Source organism: Bufo bufo, chromosome 8, assembly GCF_905171765.1.
Source record: "Bufo bufo chromosome 8, aBufBuf1.1, whole genome shotgun sequence".
In the NCBI taxonomy this organism is placed as follows: Eukaryota; Metazoa; Chordata; class Amphibia; order Anura; family Bufonidae; genus Bufo; species Bufo bufo.
The window spans coordinates 155,188,769-155,206,800 of NC_053396.1; the positions used below are offsets into that span (position 1 = coordinate 155,188,769).

The 18,032-nt window shown below is 41.3% G+C and overlaps 1 protein-coding gene across 1 annotated transcript in view; it reads right to left on the reverse strand.

Moving 5' to 3' along the window:
* The window catches only part of F9 (coagulation factor IX), a 130,823-nt gene that overhangs the window by 76,883 nt on the left and 35,908 nt on the right, over window positions 1-18,032 (reverse strand). Inside the window, exon 3 of the mRNA XM_040405666.1 lies at window positions 2,113-2,137. Within this exon, the coding sequence (XP_040261600.1) occupies window positions 2,113-2,137 (25 nt within the window). The remainder of the gene's footprint in view (window positions 1-2,112; window positions 2,138-18,032) is intronic.

Consider the following 18,032-nt stretch of genomic DNA (forward strand, 5'->3'; position numbering starts at 1 on the left):
GTCGGAAGACCAATCCAATGGGTAGAACAGCTAACCATCAGGATGCATGAATCGAAAATGCTTTAAAATGTAGCTATAGTGCTAGCATCAGTGGAAGTCCATGAGCTAGGACCACCACTGTTGGTTATAACAACTGGCCTCTACGATGACCTTTGTATGTCTGCAGGCCACCGAAAATTACAGGATCATGGTCAATTGTACAAGTCAGTTGCTTAAAGGGGTTATGTCAATTGCTAGGAAAGTGCCATGCCCCTTTGGTTCCTGTTTTGCTCAGCATTTTCTGCAGACCCTATAGTTTTGTAATGGGTAGACCATCCACCCTCTGGAAGTAGGATTAGGTAAGATGGCAGGAGTCCAAAGGGTGTTGAAATAGAGTTAGCACAGCTGCCGCTTTGTCGTAACAATTCATGAAAGCTGAAGAGGTCAAACCATCATTGATTGGACTTTGATGTCATATCCTAGCAATATGACATTTGGGCTACGGCCCCACGATCAGGTTTCTGCATACAGCTTCGGAAGCAAAAACCTGGAGTGAATTTGAAAAAGAGTAGAAGTCATATTTGTCTTTTATACTTTCTCTCCTTTCAAGATCCACTCTTGATTTTGACTTCCAAAACTGCATCAGGAAATCTGGCTGTGTGGCCATACCCATACTGAGATTTTTAAAGGGGAATGTGTCATCATAGAATGATCTATTGTTTAAATCATGTTTGTTTTTATGTTTAACATATTTTTAAAGAATTTTTGATGATGTTATTTTTTATGTTCCATGTCAACCTCTATATATATCCTCTTCACGCATTTTCAGGTACATGTATGTGGGGGAATGTGGTCTCATGCCGCATGTAAGTGATCTGATCAGGCGGGTGAAGGAGCTGTGGCTGCTCGATCAAGGGCAGGGGCCCCGCTGTTACTGACAGCCGAGCCCCTGCTGTATCCGCTGGCATAGCTGAAAATGACACTGACCACAGCACGTGTGAGATTTACAGAGAGAGGAGGCTCCCACTCAGGTCCCATCAGCCCCCTGCGCATAATCTGTCCTGTCAGGAGAACATTGTAAAAAAACAAAAACGACAAAAAAAATGAAAACATCCATTTTGTGGTTATCTTGCCTCATAAAAAGCGTAATATCGAGTGATCAAAAATCATGCATACCCCAAAATAATACCAATAAAACTGTCACCTTATCCCGTAGTTTCCAAAACGGGGTGACTTTTTGGGAGTTTCTACTGTGTGGGTGCATCAGGGGGTCTTCAAATGCGACATGGCAACTTAAAATTATCCCAGTGAAATCTTCCCTTAAAATCTATATGGCACTCCTTCCATTCTGCACCCTGTTATTTGCCCATACAGCAGTTTATGACCACATATGGGGTGTTTCTGTAAACTGCAGAATCAGGGTAATAAATATTGAGTTTTGTTTGGCTGTTAACCCTTAATATTAGCCCTGGGTGCCTGCCGTTTAAAATATGAGTGGGTGCCACAATTAAAGTACAAAAGAGGTTAACAGATTCTATACAATAATTTACTTTTGTAGGATAGCCATCAATATGCATACAGTACATGTGGTTAGCATCACTGAGTCTTTATCTCCTTATAGCAGCTGGGCTGAATATATACATTTAAATGACAGTGTCTTGTGCATGAAAATAATTAAAACAAATAAGGACATGTTCACATCTGCGTCAAAGGTTCCGTTCAGGGCCTCTATCACAGAGTTTGTTGGAAAAAAAAGGGAGAGAAATGTCCTGCATGACAGACTTTTTTCTCTGCTAAAAAGAATGTTCTCCTGAATGGAAATCAAACGGATCTCATTATAGTCAATGGGATCTGTTAGGCTCCGTTCCTGTCAGTTATGTGCCAAATCTGTCACTTCCGTTATTTTTGTTCTGCTCCTATAACAGAGCAGAAGAATGGAAATAATAAGCGCTGATGTGAAACTGCCCTAAGCCAGTATTAATGTTAATGCCATCTTTAAAAGACCTGCCCAGAGCTGTACGTGTACAGCATTGGGGGGGAAGGGGGTTAAACAAAGATTGCAATCTATAAGACATTATTTGTCATATTCTCCTGAAATAAAATCATGTAAATATGTATAGAAATATGTCTTACCTATGTACTGCTTCCAAAATTCCATCTGAGAAGAATAAAAAAATATTCCGTTAAAGGAAATGTACTGTATTATTAGAAAATGACATTTTACTTAAATCAGATTTTTATTTTATTTTAATTTTTAGTGTCTTATTTGATATTTGACTATCCATATAAAAATGTTAGAATAATGCTTGTTTAAAACTAGCCACTAGAGCAAAAACAATAGGTTGACACTTATTTGTCGGCTTTGCTGTGTAGACTGGAGTAACTCAGCAGAGGGCAGGGAATTACATTACAGCTCTACTGTATTGTACAACTGGAGGCCTCGATATATAATAATAAAAACTTTGCACAGATAAGGCTTTGTATGCATCTCTTATATCATTCTTGGGTCTCCTGCATGAGTGCTAATAAAGCTCATGACAAAGTATTCCTAAATGGGAGGTACAGTGACAGATTCTGAAGTTTTAAACCCCTGTATGACGAATGCATTCACATGAATACAGTAAGTTGTAACATGTTCAGCCCTATATTTAAAAGAAAAAACACTTTTAATCCTAAAGCAGCTAAAGATATATATTAATTGGGATTTACTGTTTCACACTATGTGAAATTGAATACTTTTGCATTAATAAATACAAAAGTATTAAGGGAGTGATACCTTTACAGGCCAACCAGAAAAAAAAACATATTGCAAGTTTTCGGAGCACAAAGGCTCCTTCTTCAGGCTAGATTACAAATTGAAGACTGAGAAACAGACACAAAACTTATGTAACAGCAAAACATGTACATGGGGGATGCATAACTAAGATAAGGCCAAGCAACAAGTGGACATGATCAGCGGAGACAATGTACATTAGGGATTAGGAGTAGAACTGAGGGAGGGGTGAATTTTGTCTAAATAGTGGGTTATAAGATGGGTGAGATTCACTCCATCACTTAATGATTGGAATGTAGTCATCATTTTAAATTCCCAAGTTTTCCTGTCTCTATCATTCTTAAAATTCCCTTTGAGAATTAAAACCTTTAAGTTGACCATGGAGTGTCCTGGTCCAGATAAATGGATTCCAACAGTTGTATCGGCCTTGTGGTTTATCTTGAATCTGTGTAAGTTTATTCTGGGTGGCAGTTTCTGTACAGTCTCCCCAACATAAATTGCTTCATTAGGACACCTTGTACAGAGTATCAAGTACATTACATTGGAGGATTTATATGAAAAGGTGTCCGTGATGTCATAGGTCTGTTGGGTGTTGGATATACGGACTGTATTTGTGGATAAGACATGTGTGCAGATCTTGCATTTTTTGTGGTTACATGAAGTGCCCGTTTGTGATGGTGATGGAAGGGCCCTCCTGTCAAGGAGATTCCTCAAGTTTGATGGTTGTTTGAATGCCAAGGTCCACTAGAAATATTTTTTTGTAGGATATGCAACTTGGCTAAAAGAAAGCAGGATCTATTTTGGTGTTCTGGCCTGTGTCTACAGTGGCCTGCAGGTCATCACGTCATCCAGCATTGATTGTGGACTTTGATTATGGTATCTTGCATTAGTATGGCTTACAAGTTGTGGTTTTCATTGGTATATTTTTGGGTACATACATTTTTTGATCCTTATTAGGCTTCCATAGATAGCAGCTCCATTGGCCATTGTTAAATATCTAGCTGCCATAGAGACCATTGACACCCTGCACTCATGTCATAAGGAAGCCTTTGGAGTCCCTTGCTCTGAAACTACTTGAATTGCGTGCTCATTATCAAAGCATCTAAGGGTTTAAACACCTGGGATCAGAGGTTCTTTTTATTCTGGCCATTTGTGTATGAGCCCGAATGTCATCCACCTGGCAAGGACCCGTGCAACATTTAGACTAGGCTGCCATAAAAAGGCAGTGGCCTAGTCTGGGGACCCTTAGTAACAGCTGTAAAAAGTTATATGGGTGTTCTTTAAGGGGTTAAGCACTGAAATACACTTTAATGCATTCACTTTCAAATATGTCCCATTATCACTCTCATCACCTGAGAAATTTTACATCAATGTAAAAATTTGTTTGGCCTATCTAAATGAACATCAGTCCTTGGCAACAAAAAATTGTCTGTCATCAAAGCATATGGGCCGAGATTTAGTAATTTTGTAGGTGGTGTAAGCTTAGACAGACTGTCCAGACCTGCTCCAGATCTATCCCAGGGGCTCAGGCTGGATGATAACTAACTGTGGAGCAGGGATGGAAACATTTGTCTAACTCTATACCAAGTATTGGTTGACTTACTTTGAGACAGACGCTTATGCCAGAATTGTGCAGTAATCACACAAAATGAAGAATGGTAGGCCACACCTTTTCCCACTTAGCACCACCCTCTATGTCAAGCAAGTCAGAAAAAGAAGTGTTAAAACTCTAGTTACGTCAAATTGTTGCAATTTGCAGTACTTTTTGGGGGGCAGATTCTAGGCATAGACACTTAGTAATTCTATGCTAAAGTTCATCAGCTATTTCTTCCAAATTAATCAGATTTTTATATTAGTAAATGTAATATTTTTGTAAATTTAGTAATGCCTTTTAATCTCTAAATAATCCTGACACATATAAAGAAAAGGCACATGAATGTATCCTATCCTAAGGCAACAGAAAAAAGGTTCTATTGCCCTAGGATAATTGTGCTATGATGTTCTCAATGAATGTTCTGATGTGGGATGTGTATCACTAAAACTTTATTTGATACTGGTAAAACAGTGTTTTGATTTTTTTTTAAAGCAATTTTGCTTTGATTTATACTCCAAAAATACATAAATTAACATTTTGCAGATTAATAGTATGCTAACTGAAATTTTACAGAACACATTCCGTAATGAATAATGCTAGCTAGGCTAATTCTCTAGACTGCCTAGAAACAAAAAATCTATTCATTTAGGGATTCTATTCCTAATGGCGGTAGATAACCTCAAGGCTTCTTATGGTGAATTTACTCTCAGATTAAATTGTGCATTTTCTTATGATTTTGCTGCTAATTCTTTTGTGCATTTTACGAAGTTTTGCTAGAATTTAACATCTATAACCACCAGGTCTAATCTACACTTCTATATAACAAAATCAAAATCCAGCAACATGTACAACCCTTAAAAACATTATACTTTATTCTATCAATTAAAAAGTTATATCCCTCTAGTGTCAATGGTGATGAACGATCGGTTCAGAATTAATATATTACCCGATGGAAGATAGTCAATTAAATACTATGATAGCTGATCCAAGATACGCAATGCTTAATCAAAAAGTGCATATAAACGAACAGACACCAAGCACATTTCAAAGTGCAGTGGGGTGTGGAGACCTTTCCCTGAAAGATCACCCTACAATAAACCTCAGCCCAGAGACAACCCCTAATGGTGGGGACTCTGTCCTCGTACCTGGGCTATCACACCCTCACTGTCCCTCAAGGGTCCTGTTACCCCTAGCATCCCAACGCGTTTCCCCCATACAATGGGTTCCTCAGGGGGTCCGTACAATAGATGAAATACACCCATGGCTTGTGAATTATCATAGAAAGAATGCATAAATAAATAATATGGCGTATCTGCATACAACACTTAATACTTGCAATGATAACGTGTGATATACTGCATAGAACAATTATACAGTGTGCTATCTATTCTTGGGAATGAACTAGACCAGACTGGATGGGCTATTATATGCCCTATGAGGAAATATCATGCCGGTTTTAGCATGACTCCATACTGCAGGCACATCACAACGGACCTTGATAAGTACATGGCTGTGTGCAAACCGGACAAAAACGTTGCTGCCTTCCACTCAATGCTGACAGCCAGTGTATTCAAATCCGGTCAGTCTGAGTGTGCTATTACACGTGGAGGCAAGCGGTTTGCCGATAATTGCAGGACTGACCCTGTACTTGCAACTTGCCACAATAAGTACAAGTGCAACCCTGCAATAAGGGCTAATCTGCATGCTGCTCTTCAGCAGTCGTGTACTAGCACCCTGCGGCTCATTCAGATGAATGATGTTCCTGTCTTGGTGCTGTCTGAGTATAGAATGAACTGGACCTAGACTGAACACTGACCCATTATAGTCAATGTGCCAATTTACATGTGTGATATCATTACTGTGATTACAGTATGCACCATTTTGGACTCATTTTCCCTCAAGACTTGCTTATTCTAGCGAACAAGCGCGTGAGTAAAATGGACCGCACATGGATGCCATCTCCGTGTAGTCCATTTAATTAAAGCAATGTTTTTTCTGCCCAATATATGTTGGACTTGACTTGGAGTTTTCCTGTCTGAATGAGCCCTTAGAAGTTGGTTGTTCCAGTGACATCATTGAAGCCAACTGCATTTGCTAACAAAATCAAGCATCTTTGGCATCAATGTCAGACTAGTGGATCAGATTACTCATCATACCTAAAGGCTAAGGCCACGATCCCTGTTTTCACAGCATGAACTGCTGCCCAGAAACAATGGCCTAGCTTATCTAATCCTAAAGATGTCTTCAGCTTAGACAGGCTAAGCCCTGTGCCAGATTCATTATAAAGGCTGAGGCTGGATGATAAATCTGGTGCAGGGATAGACATTTTTCTATGACTCTATACCAACTATTGGTTGGCTTACTTTGAGACAGATTTTTAAGGCAGAATCACGCAGAAATTTTGGTGCAAAATGGCGCATCTTAGACTCCTCTTTTCCTGCAAAACCCTCTCCCACTTTCTGCTTGCCTTGTTAAGAATGTCGGGAAAAAGTGTAGAAACTCTAGATGTGCCAATCTGCGCCAATCTGCTCCATTTTAGCCACTTTTTAGCAAGATTATTGGCTCAAAATCGGGGCCAATGATTTTGGATGTGTCATCAACTATGCTTTCACCAAATGAACACGCGTTTGCTCATTCATCGCATGATCTGCAACGTCTTTGTTGGGAAAGAGAGTTCATAGGAGCGTTTGTTCTCGATAATCGGCCCAATAATCAACCAATATGAAGACTTTTTTAACTTGACACTGTTCAGTTGAAGATGTACAAACAGAACAGTGTACCTAAAGCCTGCTACTCCCCCCTTTAAATGAAGAACATTACCTCTCATCTAACAAACAAATAAATATAATCTAGCAGAAAATTGTACCCGTACATTAAATTGTACATTACGTAAGAGAATAAATGTGCTGCATAAATAAACCATTTATACCACGTACTAATGTGTTTTTCTTGTGTCCTGTTGCTTTTGTGTCAGATGTAAAAGAGCATTTTCATTAGGTTTGACGCAGAAGTCTTAATTAGATATGCTTTACAGAGAATTAGACCCAAGGCGTAATTGACCATATAAATGAAGAAAAAGTGTAGCAATTACCATTGAAACTGATCGGAGCCTCTAAAAAGACAACACTGACCATTCGTTTTCAGACATCTAAATAAGTTTATCTAGCACAAGATTTTATTTATATGCTTTTATGTATATATCCTGTACTTTTCCTAACTACGGTGCATTGAAAAAGTATTTACCCACTTGACTTTTTTCGTATTTTGGTACATTACAGCCTTAACCTCTTCCGGACACAGGGCGTACAGGTACGCCCTTATGTCCTGGTACTTAAGGACACAGGGCGTACCTGTACGCCCTGTGTATTCTCGATCACCGCCGTGCGGCAGGCGGTGATCGGAACCCGATGCCTGCTCAAATCATTGAGCAGGCACCTGGGGCAAATGCGTCGGGGGGTCCTGTGACCCCCCCATGTAGGCGATTGCAGCAAACCGCAGGTGAATTCAGACCTGCGGTTTGCTGCGTTTCCGGGTTATTCGGGTCTCTGAGGACCCTATAACCCGGAACAGGATGGTGATCGGTGGTGTGTTTTCACCCCACCAATCACCATCCTTAGATCCTGAGTGGTGATGGTGACATCACCTCTCAGGATTGCTTCTGATTGGTAGGAGGGCGGGCCGGCGGGAGATTCAAATCATAGCAGCACTCCTCTCCTCCCCCTTTTGTGTCCGGAGTCGGAGGAGAGAGGAGCGCTGCCTGCGCGTGTGGAGCATCACCCCATCTGTGCCCCAGCACCCATCCTTGCCCACAGGACCCAATCTGTGCCCCAGCACCCCCTGTCTTATCTGCAGGTAATTAGGGAAAGTCTAGGGAAAGGTTGGGCTAGGCAGGGAAAATAAAGTGAAAGTTAGTGGTAAAAAAAAGTTTTCTTGCATCACTCTAAGTAGGGTGTCTGGGGTCCACAGCACAGCTTGCCCCCCTGCCCCCCCTCCCCCCCACAACTTTTTTTGTGTGCGTACGCTGACTGTGGCCGGCACTCTTAGCGTCGGGCCACTGTTAGCGCATCGCACACCCCACCGCTGATCAACTTCGGACGGTTGATCAGCGGTTTTTAATTTAAATATTTATTTTTTTTCACATTTTTCCCCTTTTTTTTAGTTACTCTTTTTTTTTCTTTCTGTTAGTTTTAGGGATAAGTGTGCGAAGACCCATGCCCCCACACACACGCACACTGAATAAAGATTTACACGCAAGCACACACACACGGAGACACACACTCCCCTATGGCCCGCCGGATGTTCTCGGCCGAGGAGGCATACGCCCAGCTTGCCTCTGAGTCCGAGAGTCCTAGTGAGGACGAGGATGACCCCACTTTCCTGTTGTCATCCGCGTCCTCCTCATCATCTAGCGATGATGATCCCCCAAGGCGGCGGAGAGGCTGCCAGGCGGAGCAAGAGGACCGCCATGCTAGGGACCTTGTGGCCCACCCTAGTACGAGCAGCTCTGGGGCTCGTACTAGTTTTCCGGCCCACCAGTTAAATCCACTGGAGCCCCCTGCCGGTGAACTTGTCTGGTGTACCCCAGAGCGACTTGACCCCGTGATTCCTGAGTTTGTAGGCCAATCAGGAATCCAGATTTCCACAGTGGGCTTCACTGAATATTACTTTTTTAGTCTTTTTTTCAGTGACCAACTGGTAAATCTAATGGTGGAGCAGACAAACCTGTACGCCCAACAGTTTGTTGCTCAACACCCGTGCTCCTTTTTGGCTAGGCCCGGTGGCTGGACCCCGGTCTGTGCAGCCGAGATGAGAACATTTTGGGGCCTCGTGGTCCACATGGGCCTAGTCAAGAAACCTAGTGTCAGGCATTACTGGAGTGGGGACGTCCTCTACCAGACCCCACTTTACAGTACGGCCATGACACGTACCCGGTTTGAGGCCATCCGGAAATGCCTGCATTATTCAGATAATGTACAGGCCTATGTACCTGGAAGGAAGGTCGCGGTTGATGAGTCTTTCATTGCAATCAAGGGGAGACTCATTTTCCGCCAGTATGTTCCCTCAAAGCGGGCGAGGTATAGCGTGAAGCTGTACAAACTTTGTGAGAGTACCTCAGGGTACACTTACAAGTTTCCTGTGTACGAGGGGCGAGATTCCCGTATTCAACCCCCAGAATGTCCCCCCATTCTGGGTGTTAGCGGGAAACTTGTGTGGGACCTTATGCACCCACTGCTAGATAAAGGTTATCACCTGTACGTGGATAACTTTTATACTAGTATCCCCTTGTTCCAGTCCCTCGCCGCCAGATCCACATCTGCTTGTGGGACCGTGCGGAAAAATCAACGCCGCCTCCCTGCCCACCCGGTCCCAGTACCTATCCCCAGCGGTGAGACCCATGCCCTTACCAGTGAAAACCTGTTGCTGGTCAGATATAAGGACAAGAGGGATGTCCTTGTACTGTCCACAATTCATGGTAACGGCATCACCCCTGTCCCTGTGCGAGGTACCGCGGCAACGGTCCTCAAGCCCGATTGTATCGTCGACTACAATCGGTATATGGGAGGAGTTCATCTATCTGATCAGGTCCTCAAGCCATATAATGCCATGCGCAAAACCCGGGCATGGTACAAAAAAGTTTACATTGGTACAAAGTCTACTTGGTGCAGGTTTCCTTGTACAACTCTTTTGTGCTGTCCTGGAGCAATGGCAACACAGGGACATTCCTCCAGTTCTATGAGGCAGTCCTCAAGGCTCGGGAACTGGAGGCGCCCGGATCGTCCCTGGCCAACACTTTCCAGGTGTGGTCCCCCATACTGGAAAGAAGGGACGAACCCCAAAAAAGTGCAGAGTGTGTCGCAGGAGGGGGATACGGAAGGACACCACTACTCAGTGTGACACGTGCCCCGATCATCCGGGCCTCTGCATTGACGGTTGCTTCAGGGAGTACCACACTTCCATGGAGTACAAAATTTATATCCCAATTTAGCCACTGACTATCGGATAAAAAAACTGGTCCTCAGACTTGAGACACCAAAAAAATTGTAAAAACTAAAATAATTTTTAAAAAGTATACAAATTAGGTATCGCCGTGTCGGTAATAATCTCCTCTATAAAAATACCCCATTACCTAACCCCCCAGATTAACATGGTCCAAAAAAAAAAAAAAACGCTGCAAAAAAAGAACTTTTTTTGTCCCCTTACATAACAAAAATTTTAATAGCAAGCGATCAAAAAGTCATATAGCCCCCAAAATAGGGCCAATAAAACCGTCCTCTCACCCTGCAAAAAATTAGCCCCTACATAAGATAATCGGCTAAAAAACTAACAAAAAAAATGACTCAGACTTTAGAGAGACCAAAAAAAATGTTTGTATCAAAAAGATAATATAGTCTAAAACCTAAATAATTGTAAAAAAAGTAGACTTATTAGGTATTGCTGCGTCCGTAAGAATCTCCTCTATAAAAATACCCCATGACTTAACCCCCCAGATTAACACGGTCAAAAAAAAAACTGTGCCAAAACATCTATTTTTAGCACTTTTCCATTTCAATCCGTTTCTTCCGGTAACAAAGCAAGGGTTAACAACCAGACAAAACTTAATATTTATTACCCTGATGCTGCAGTTTACAGAAACGCCACATTTGTGGTCGTAAACTGCTGTATCAGTAAAAGGCAGGGCGCAAAAGGAAAGGTTTCTGGAAGGCCGATATTGATGGCCTTTTTTATTGACACCATGTCCCTTTTGAAGCCCCCCTGATGCACCCCTAGAGTTGAAACTCCCTAAAAGTGACCCCATCTAAGAAACTACACCCCTCAAGGTATTCAAAACTGATTTTACAAACTTTAATAACCCTTTAGGTGTTCCTCAACAGTTAATGGCAAATGGAGATGAAATTTCAGAATTTCAATTTTTGGTAACCTTAGTTTAGAAAAATGTAATATAGAGCAACCAAAAATCATATGTACCCTAAAAATAGTCCCAAGAAAACTGCCACCTTATCCCGTAGTTTCCAAAATGGGGTCACTTTTAGGGAGTTTCTACTCCAGGGGTGCATCAGGGGGGTTGAAACAGGACACGTGTAAATAAACCATAAAAATCAGCCCTCTAAAAACCAAACGGCGTTCCTTTCCCTCTACGCCCCGCCGTGTGGCCGTACAGTAGTGTACGGCCACATATGGGGTGTTTCTGTAAACAGCAGAGTCAGGGTAATAAAGATACAGTCTTGTTTGGCTGTTAACCCTTGCTTTGTTAGTGGAAAAAATGGGTTAAAATGTAAAAGTTAGCAAAAAAATTAAATTCTCAAATTTCATCCCCATTTGCCAATAACTCTTGTGCAACACCTGAAGGGTTAACAAAGTTTGTAAAATCAGTTTTAAATACCTTGAGGGGTGTAGTTTCTTAGATGAGGTCACTTTTATGGAGTTTTTACTCTAGGGGTGCATCAGGGGGCTTCAAATGGGACATGGTGTAAATAAACCAGTCCAGCAAAATCTGCCTACCAAAAACCATATGGCGCACCTTTCCCTCTATGCCCTATTGTGTTCCCGTACAGTAGTTTACGGCCACATATGGGGTGTTTCTGTAAACGGCAGAGTCAGGGCAATAAAGATACTGTCTTGTTTGGCTGTTAACCCTTGCTTTGTTATTGGAAAAAATGGGTTGAAATGGAAAATTTGGCAAAAAAATGAAATTCTCAAATTTCATCCCCATTTGCCAATAACTCTTGTGCAACACCTGAAGGGTTAACAAAGTTCGTAAAATCTGTTTTGAATACCTTGAGGGGTGTAGTTTCTAGAATGGGGTCATTTTTGGGTGGTTTCTATTATATAAGCCTCACAAAGTGACTTCAGACCTGAACTGGTCCCTAAAGATTTGCTTCCAAACTTCTATGCCTTGTAAGATCCCCAAAATATAAAATATTATTCCCAAAATGATCCAAACATGAATTAGACATATGAGGAATGTAAAGTAATAACAATTTTTGTAGGTATTACTATGTATTATAGAAGTAGAGAAATTGAAACTTGGAAATTAGCAATTTTTTACAAATCTTTGGTAAATTTGGTATTTTTTTATAAATAAAAATATATTTTTTTACTTCATTTTACCAGTGTCATGAAGTACAATATGTGACGAAAAAAACTATCTCAGAATGGCCTGGATAAGTCAAAGCGTTTTAAAGTTATCACCACTTAAAATGACTGGTCAGATTTGCAAAAAATGGCCTGGTCTTTAAGGTGAAATAAGGCTGTGTCCTTAAGGAGTTAAGTTCAATGTTTTGTTAATTTGAATTATATGTGATGGATCAGAACACAATAGTCTAAATTGGTGAAGTGAAATGAGAAAAATATATAAATAAAACTATTGTTTAGAAATAGAAAACAGAAAATTGGCATGTGTGTATGTATTCACCCCCTTTTGTTAGGAAGCCAATAAAAAGCTCTGGAGCAACCAATTACCTTCAGAAGTCACATAATTAGTGAAATAATATCCACCTGTGTGCAATCTAAGTGTCACATGATCTGTCATTACATATACATACCTTTTTTGAAAGGCCCCAGAGGCTGCAACAACTAAGCAAGAGGCATCACTAGCCAAACACTGCCATGAAGACCAAGGAACTCTCCAAACAAGTAAGGGACAATGTTGTTGAGAAGTACAAGTCAGGATTAGGTTATAAAAAACAAACAAAATCTTTGATGATCCCCAGGAGGACCGTCAAATCTATCATAACCAAATGGAAAGGACATGGCACAACAGAAAACCTGCCAAGAGACAGCCGCCCACCAAAACTCACGGACCGGGCAAGAAGGGCATTAATCAGAGAGGCAGCACAGAGACCTAAGGAAACCCTGGAGGAGCTGCAGAGTTCCACAGCAGAGACTGGAGTATCTGTACATAGGATGACAATAAGTCGTATGCTCCATAGAGTTGGGCTTTATGGCAGAGTGGCCAGAAGAAAGCCATTACTTTCAGCTAAAAGCAAAAAGGCATGTTGTGAGTTTGCGAAAAAGCATGTGGGAGACTCCCAAAATGTATGGAGGAAGGTGCTCTGGTCTGATGAGACTAAAATTGAACTTTTCAGCCTCAAAGAAAACGCTATGTCTGGTGCAAACCCAACACATCACATCACCCAAAGAACACCATCCCCACAATGAAACGTGGTGGCAGCATCATGCTGTGGGGATGTTTTTCAGCAGCTGGGACTGGGAAACTGGTCAGAGTTGAGGGAAAGATGGATGGTGCTGAATAAAGGGATATTTTTGAGCAAAACCTGTACCACTCTGTGCGTGATTTGAGGCTAGGACAGAGGTTTACCTTCCAGCAGGACAACGACCCCAAACACACTGCTAAAGCAACACTTGAGTGGTTTAAGGGGAAACATGTAAATGTGTTGGAATGGCCTAGTCAAAGCCCAGATCTCAATCCAATATAAAATCTGTGCTCAGACCTAAAGATTGCTGTTCACAAGCGCAAACCATCCAGCTTGAAGGAGCTGGAGCAGTTTTGCAAGGAGGAATGGGCACAAATCCCAATGGTAAGATGTGGCAAGCTCATAGAGACTTATCCAAAGCGACTTGGAGCTGTGATTGCTACAAAATGTGGCCCTACAAAGTATTGACTTTAGGGGGTGAATAGTTATGCACATTTACTTTTTCTGTTACTTTGTCCTATTTGTTGTTTGCTTCACAATAAATAAATAAAAATCTTCAAAGTTGTGGGCATGTTCTGAAAATTAAATGATGCAAATCCTCAAACAATCCATGTTAATTACAGGTTGTGAGACATCAAAATGCAAAAAAAGTCAAGGGGGGTGAATACTTTTGCAAGGCACTGTAAAAGGGTTATCTCATGAAGATAACTCTTTTTTTAATGGAAGCTGCCATGATGATGAAGCACTATATCATCTTTCTACTGTGACTGTTGTTTTTTTTTGGTTAACTATTGTCTCCTAAATTCTTAAAATCTGAACGTTCGAGTTGGGAAGAACCAACAGGTAGAGACTGGCCAGGGAAGCATCAGAATAGGAGCGGAACGTGGAGGTAAGCATGGCTGTGTTTTTTTTTATTCCTTTAAAAAAATGTATCAGCCATACAACCTCTTTAACCCCTTAAGGACACATGACGTATCGGTACGGCATGTTTCCCGAGTCCTTAAGGACACATGACGTACTGGTACGTCATGTGTTGTTCCGATCACTGCCGCCCTGCCGGCTGTGATCAGAACAAGGTGCCTGCTCAAATCATTGAGCAGGCACCTCGGCTAAATGCGGGGGGGGGGGGGGGGGGTTGTTGCGCTTTCTGCAGTTTCTAATCCCCGTGGTCCCTGACCGTGGGGATAAGAAACTTTTATATGCCGAAAAAATATATGTTTCACCCCCCCCTGCACCCCTGAATGATTTTATCCCGGTGGGAGGTGCAGGGGGGGTGTTGCGGGCGGTGCAGAGTGGGTGTAGAGTGGGTATACCAGGGTGCCAGCACATTGCTGACACCCTGGTATAAACGGCTGACATCTGTGATGCGATGTCAGCCGTTTAACCCTTTCCATACGGACCGCGGTATGGAAAAGGTTAACAGCTCAGGGAGCTCCCTCCCTCTCCCATCGGGGGGCTGCTGTGCCTTTGCAGCCCTCCGATAGAGAGGGAGAGAGCCCCCAGACAGCCCCCAAAGAGCCCCCCTCCTTACCCTTCCCTGTCTGCGCAGTTCTGGCCGCTACTGAGCAGACGGGGAAGGTTCCCATGGCAACAGTATACCGTCTCACGCATCCTGCTGTCCATGGTGCTGAACAGATCTGTGCTAAAGGCATAGATGTGTTCAGACAAAGTGCAAGTAAAATACAGTACAGTACACTATATATTGTACTGTACTGTATTATACAGACATCAGACCCACTGGATCTTCAAGAACCAAGTGGGTCTGGGTCAAAAATAAGTGAAAAAATGTGAAAAAAAAGTAAAAATCAAAAAACACATTTATCACTGATTAAAAATGAAAAAAATGAAATTCCCTACACATGTTTGGTATCGCCGCGTCTGTAACGACCTGATCTATAAAACGGTCATGTTACTTTACCCGAACGGTGAACGCCATAAAAATAAAAAACTATGATGAAATTTTGCCCACCTTACTTCCCAAAAAAGGTAATAAAAGTGATCAAAAAAGTCGCATGTGCGCCAAAATTGTAACAATCAAACCGTCATCTCATCCCGCAAAAATCCTATCCTACCCAAGATAATCGCCCAAAAACTGAAAAAACTATGGCCCTTAGACTATGGAAACACTAAAACATGATTTTTTTTGTTTCAAAAATGAAATCATTGTGTAAAACTTACATAAATAAAAAAAAGGTATACATATTAGGTATCTCCGCGTCCGTATCGACCGGCTCTATAAAAATATCACATGACCGAACCCCTCAGATGACCACTGTAAAAAAATAAAAATAAAAACGGTGTAAAAAAAGCCATTTTTTGTCATCTTCCGTCACAAAAAGTTTAATAGCAAGTGATCAAAAAATCATATGCACCCCAAAATAGTGCCAATCAAACCATCATCTAATCCCGCAAAAAATGAGACCCTACTTAAGATAATCACCCAAAAACTGAAAAAACTATGGAGACACTAAAACTTTTTTTTTGTTTTAAAAATCAAATCATTCTGTAAAACTTACATAAATAAAAAAAATTGTATACATATTAGGTATCGCCGTGTCCGTGACAACCCTCTCTATAAAATTACCACATGATCTAACCTGTCAGATGAATGTTGTAAATAACAAAAAAAAAAAAACGGTGCCAAAAAACCTATTTCTTGTTACCTTGCCGCACAAAAAGTGTAATATAGAGCAACCAAAAATCATATGTACCCTAAACTAGTACCAACAAAACTGCCACCCTATCCTGTAGTTTCTAAAATGGGGTCACTTTTATGGAGTTTCTACTCTAGGGGGTGCATCAGGGGGGCTTCAAATGGGACATGGTGTCAAAAAAACAGTCCAGCAAAACCTGCCTTCCAAAAACCGTATGGCATTCCTTTCCTTCTGCGCCCTGCCGTGTGCCCGTACAGCAGTTTACGACCACATATGGGGTGTTTCTGTAAACTACAGAATCAGGGCCATAAATAATGAGTTTTGTTTGGCTGTTAACTCTTGCTTTGTAACTGGAAAAAAAATATTTAAATGGAAAATCTGCCAAAAAAGTGAAATTTTGAAATTCTATCTCTATTTTCCATTAAACCTAAAGGGTAATAAAGTTTGTAAAATCATTTTTGAATACCTTGAGGGGTGTAGTTTCTTAGATAGGGTCACTTTTATGGAGTTTCTACTCTAGGGGTGCATCAGGGGGGCTTCAAATGGGACATGGTGTCAAAAAAACCAGTCCAGCAAAATCTGCCTTCCAAAAACCAAACGGCGCACATTTCACTCTACGCCCCGCTGTGTGGCCGTACAGTAGTTTACGGCCACATATGGGGTGTTTATGTAAACGGCAGAGTCAGGGCAATAAAGATACTGTCTTGTTTGGCTGTTAACCCTTGCTTTGTTAGTGGAAAAAATGGGTTAAAATGGAAAATTAGGCAAAAAAATGAAATTCTCAAATTTCATCCCCATTTGCCACTAACTCTTGTGCAACACCTAAAGGGTTAACGACGTTTTCTAAAATCAGTTTTGAATACCTTGAGGGGTGTAGTTTCTAGAATGGGGTCATTTTTGGGTGGTTTCTATTATTTAAGCCTCGCAAAGTGACTTCAGACCTGAACTGGTCCCTAAAAATTGGGTTTTTGTAAATTTCTGAAAAATTTTAAGATTTGCTTCTAAACTTCTAAGCTTTGTAACATCCCCAAAAAATAAAATATCATTCCCAAAATAATTCAAACATGAAGTAGACATATGGGGAATGTAAAGTCATCACAATTTTTGGGGGTATTACTATGTATTACAGAAGTAGAGAAACTGACACTTTGAAATTAGCTAATTTTTCCAAATTTTTGGTAAATTAGGTATTTTTTAATGCAAAAAAAAAAAAATTTTTGACTTCATTTTACCAGTGTCATGAAGTACAATATGTGACAAAAAAACTATCTCAGAATGGCCTGGATAAGTCAAAGCGTTTTAAAGTTATCACCACTTAAAGTGACACTGGTCAGATTTTCAAAAAATGGCCTGGTCCTTAAGGTGAAATAAGGCTGTGTCCTTAAGGGGTTAAGAAAGAACTCCTTAATATCTTTTCTTAAAGAGAAACTCCAGTAGGCACATGAAATCGTATCTTCCACCACCAGCCCTTCCATTTTCCTCTCATGTAGTCTCATGCAATCTTCTGTCCAGTCTTTCTCTGCCATTTTGATTGTAGAAAATACTCTCTCCAGCCAGTAGCTCTTGTGACTCCATTTTCCCCAGTACACTTGCAATGAGCACAGGCAGGACCGTGGTATGGTTACACTGATGCCAAATTATGCAGTGGGTCAGGATATGGGTATAATAGTCTATAGTTTTGTTTGTGACGCCAAAAAATGCAATGAGCACAGGCAGGACCATGAAACGGTTACTCTGATGCCAAATTATGCAGTGGGTCAGGATATGGGTATACTAGTCTGTAAGTTTGTTTGTGACGACAATTGCAGCATGTGCAGGGTACTCTCACAGGGCCCTTTAAAGGTGTTATAATTCACGCCCCAGGTTAGGAATGCCAG